Source organism: Seriola lalandi, unplaced genomic scaffold (genome assembly GCF_002814215.2).
Source record: "Seriola lalandi dorsalis isolate HSWRI2012SDOR001 ecotype SW California unplaced genomic scaffold, Sedor1 jcf7180002054577, whole genome shotgun sequence".
Classification (NCBI taxonomy): domain Eukaryota; kingdom Metazoa; phylum Chordata; class Actinopteri; order Carangiformes; family Carangidae; genus Seriola; species Seriola lalandi.
In genome coordinates, this window is record NW_019525130.1 from 756,711 (window position 1) to 760,642 (window position 3,932).

The 3,932-nt window shown below is 43.9% G+C and overlaps 1 protein-coding gene across 1 annotated transcript in view; it reads right to left on the reverse strand.

Moving 5' to 3' along the window:
• Positions 1-2,295: 2,295 nt before the first annotated feature.
• Positions 2,296-3,932, reverse strand: part of wnt11 (wingless-type MMTV integration site family, member 11) — a 9,230-nt gene continuing 7,593 nt past the window's right edge. Inside the window, exon 6 of the mRNA XM_023417688.2 lies at positions 2,296-3,368. Within this exon, the coding sequence (XP_023273456.1) occupies positions 3,194-3,368 (175 nt within the window). The 3' untranslated portion in view covers positions 2,296-3,193. The remainder of the gene's footprint in view (positions 3,369-3,932) is intronic.

Sequence of the window (3,932 nt, forward strand, 5' to 3'; positions counted from 1 at the left end):
AAGTCCTCTTTTCCTTCTCTATTACCAGGCAATTCCCACAGAGTGCGGGGTCACACCGACCATGGAGAGATACTTAGATACGCTCTGACAAAGACTGAGGGAAAAAAAGAAACATAAACTCTAGTGGCGATTAGTTCCGTTTTTATTGTTGTCTTTACTTTTGTTTGGTCTTGGTTTTGGACACAATGGCCCCTAACAGCCCGGATGAGGGCGGCTCTAAAGCTGCTTTTTACCTGATCCTGCCCAAAATGGCAACCCATTCATGTCCCATTTACTCTCACAGTCACTCTTCCGCTCCAGGGCAACTTTGTGTTGACAGATAGAAAAATGGAAGGTGTGGAGGAAATTTATGTTAACAACAGGTTCATATTGTTGGCACATTAATTCCTTACATGACTGTGTCCAAGAGAGATATTTCAGAAGGGTCAGACAGAGGTCACTCGAATAGCCGCACGGCTTAATGATAACAGTGGTTGCTCAGAAGGGTCAGCTGGCCAGGTTCAGCATTTCCAGACTAAACAGGTCAAACTATCTAATCTTCAGAAGCGTGATGAAATTACTCTAATGTCATGCTTAGGTTTTAGTTGTGATCATTTCAAGTGGTTCTCGTGTGTGACAAAGAATTTGTCTACCTGATTTAAACGTTTACATAAGGACAGTTTTGTAACTTCAGTGAATTCCTGGGCCTGACTGATGATGGAAATAGAGGTAATTTTGTGAGACATATAAAGGGTCTTAGCACAGAGCTTCAGAGGGTCAAGAGTTCAGCTGATTCCCTCTTTGTCAGTGATGTGCTTTACACATTCCAGGGAGTATTTGGTATGTTTGAAAATACACGTAAAAAAAACAAAAAAAAACAGAACTTATGAACTTTTTTGCAGCACATACCAAATGTGCTAAGAGGAACATCCATACAGCTTTGCATGACACTCCCACACATACTCAGACACAACAGTATGACTTTTCCTCAAAGGTAGTTTTTCATGCAGAGCCACCTGCACTTCGAGGACAGTACGCGAGTCCTCAGTCAACAGATCAGGCTTCACGTTTCTGCAGCAGTGAACTGAGTGACAGACAGCAGTGGGTGGACTCACATATACACACATATGGACACCCTGTTCTCCCAAACTGCCGGGCTGAGGAATGCCAGTGACTGAAGAGTCCTTGAGGCTGTCGATGGACTGGGCTGCGTGCAGACGGAGCGGACCCCCGCTCACCTGCAGGCAGCAGATACTCCCTGTCTCCAAACCAAGACCAGGACACTGAGTCCATCCTCATTGCCTGTTTCTGACTTTAAACCGCTACGATACAACAACATGAAAACTGATCAAGGATTACGTTCCTCCCCTCAGTCATACTGTTGATATCCACAGTGGTTCGTGCTCTGTTAGGACATTAAAGAGTCTGTATATCCAGCCTCTTGGCACATTTCTCCTCATTACCTGAAATGGTATCAACTCTTCTCAACCTATGTTTGTTTCCAAAAATGAAATAATATGAAAAGGACATCTGTGAAACGAGTCCAGCGAGATAAAACGGCCACTAAAATCTAAATGACTGGTGGTAACTTTCCCCCCGGCCTTGTTTTTCCAGTCTGTGGGATTGTTTTGGCAGTTTCTGTGTGCGTCCACAGGCTCGGGTCAAGAAGTGTTACAGCTCCAGTGAGTGTGCAGCTTGGTGCTGCGATGCATCATGTGAGCTCACAGCATGGGCCCTACGTCCTCCACAGCTATTTCTGTCAGTGTAAAATCATGAGAACCACTTTAGCCAACACAAGGCTGGTCAGAGGGTAATATCTCGGCTCGACACAGCGCCAAGTCTGTTCCCTCTGACAGGCCCACAGTCTGGCTTTATGTTCTAAATAAATTAGATTTCGGTCTTTTTTTAAATTTGATGTTTGTCCATTGGAGGTCTGACTCTCAGACAGATGAATGTTTGAGTGTTAAAGCCGGGGTAGGAGTGACAGAAAACCCTTTGCAATGGCCTTTGTGAGGAGGTGGAATGTCCAAACAAACACTTTCCCAGGGTTTGGAGAACTCAGAGAACGATCCCAACAGACTGTCAGGTTGAACCCTGCAACTCATTATGGACTGTGCCGAGGTGATTTGCAGTCACACTCTGCTATAAGTTGTGGTAAACTGTTATTTTATACCACTTGGATTTGCAGCAATTTGCACTAAATGTTGCTTAGTTAGAAAATAATTACGGATTTGTCTTTGCCAAAATTCTGTAAAATGAGCCACACAATATGTCATTAGAGGTGCAGTTACAGGAAAAGGACAAAAACATGCAGTATCCATGTAAAGATCATGGTGAAGATCATTTAATTATTTTATAAATACTTCTTTCTTTATTTCAGTATACAAAATAACAGTATGTACATCCACACAAAAGTGGTTTACAAAATCCATGAGTTCAGCTCATATGCTCTAAAAAATAGAATATATTTTGAACTGCCTGCATGTCAGACATAAAGATGATAATGCACCATTTCACAAAGTTCTCAATTGTCCTCTCTCAATCCACAGGGATGCAGTCATGATCCACACAGGACACATGGTGAGTCCAAAACATCAACCACAAAAATGTTCCATGATTGAAAAAGTACTTGAAGTTCCCTTTGTGTTTCCTTTTCCTCTATTGTCCATTTCTGCAGAGGAAAAAAGTTTTAATAGTACCTAAAAAAAAGTACCACGTGGTTCCACCAGAACCCATCGAATCCCATGGAATAAAGTCAAACACAAGTCTCTGTCTAGTGAGGGAAAAAGACAATCCCTCTCCTCCAGCATAAAATCCAATATTATTTCTTTTTAATAGAGATATAATAAAATAGACTTTCAATATCCCTGGTGCGGGAATTCATAATCATTAACAAGAAAAAGAAAATACCCAGGAGGACGGCGGCCTTCACGTAAACCGACTGACACTGTCGCCACACTCTCCACATCCAGGTTTGTGAAGCGAAAAAGGTTAGAAGCCCAACTGGCAGTTTGGAGATTCGATACAAAAAATGATACTGACACAAGAATAGACCACTTCTCCTTGAGATACACATGCTAAAGCTTAAGACAAGATTAAGCCTTCTTGGTACTGTAGTGCTTTGGTTAATCTGTAGCCTCGGGTGGCTGAGTACATGTAGAGGGCCGCAGGTGTGGGTGGCGGCGGCGGCGGCAGCAGCGGTGGCGGCATGGACTCATTTGCAGACGTATTTCTCCACGATCCGCTCACACTTCTTGCAGGTTACGTAGCAGCACCAGTGATACTTGCAGTGGCAGCGCTCCACCAGCTTCTCCGTGTACGGGTTGTAGCCACGGCCGCAGCACATCAGGTCACAGCTGTCACTGCCAAGCGAGGTTTTGTTGCACTGCCTGAAAGTAGCATAGACAAAAACAAGATATTAGGTTAGATATGGAGGCTAAGAGATATGGAAGCTAACATATTTCCAGTTTGGTTCCCTGCCTAAGACAGTTAGGTTTACAGCGTCATCCTAAAACATTTTGTACAATCTCACAGCCTTTTAAAGACCCACAATAGTCCTTTAAAACTGCTTGACCGACCAGTGTGCCTTAACCTTTTGTGAACTCCCCTCTTCCAAACATTTTTTTCTTTCATTTGCTTTGTGTTTCGTCGTCTTTGGGCAGCCAATGCTTTGGAGTCTCTCATTTCAGAAGCCCGAGGCATCTTGAATGAACAGAGAATAGCCCCGCCGTAAATCACAGTGAATACACAGCGCTGCCCTCCCTCTCTTTAGCTGGCCCTCCTCACATAATTGCATTGTTTTATGATGGCAGAGTGTTAATGACCAGTGTGGTGAGAGAGACGCTGAGCTGATGGCTGCTGTGGGAGTGACGGAGGGAGGACGGGGGACAAGAGTCACTGAGAGTGTAAGACAGGTTTATTACATGGCTGAGAGCTGGGAAATAGACAGAACC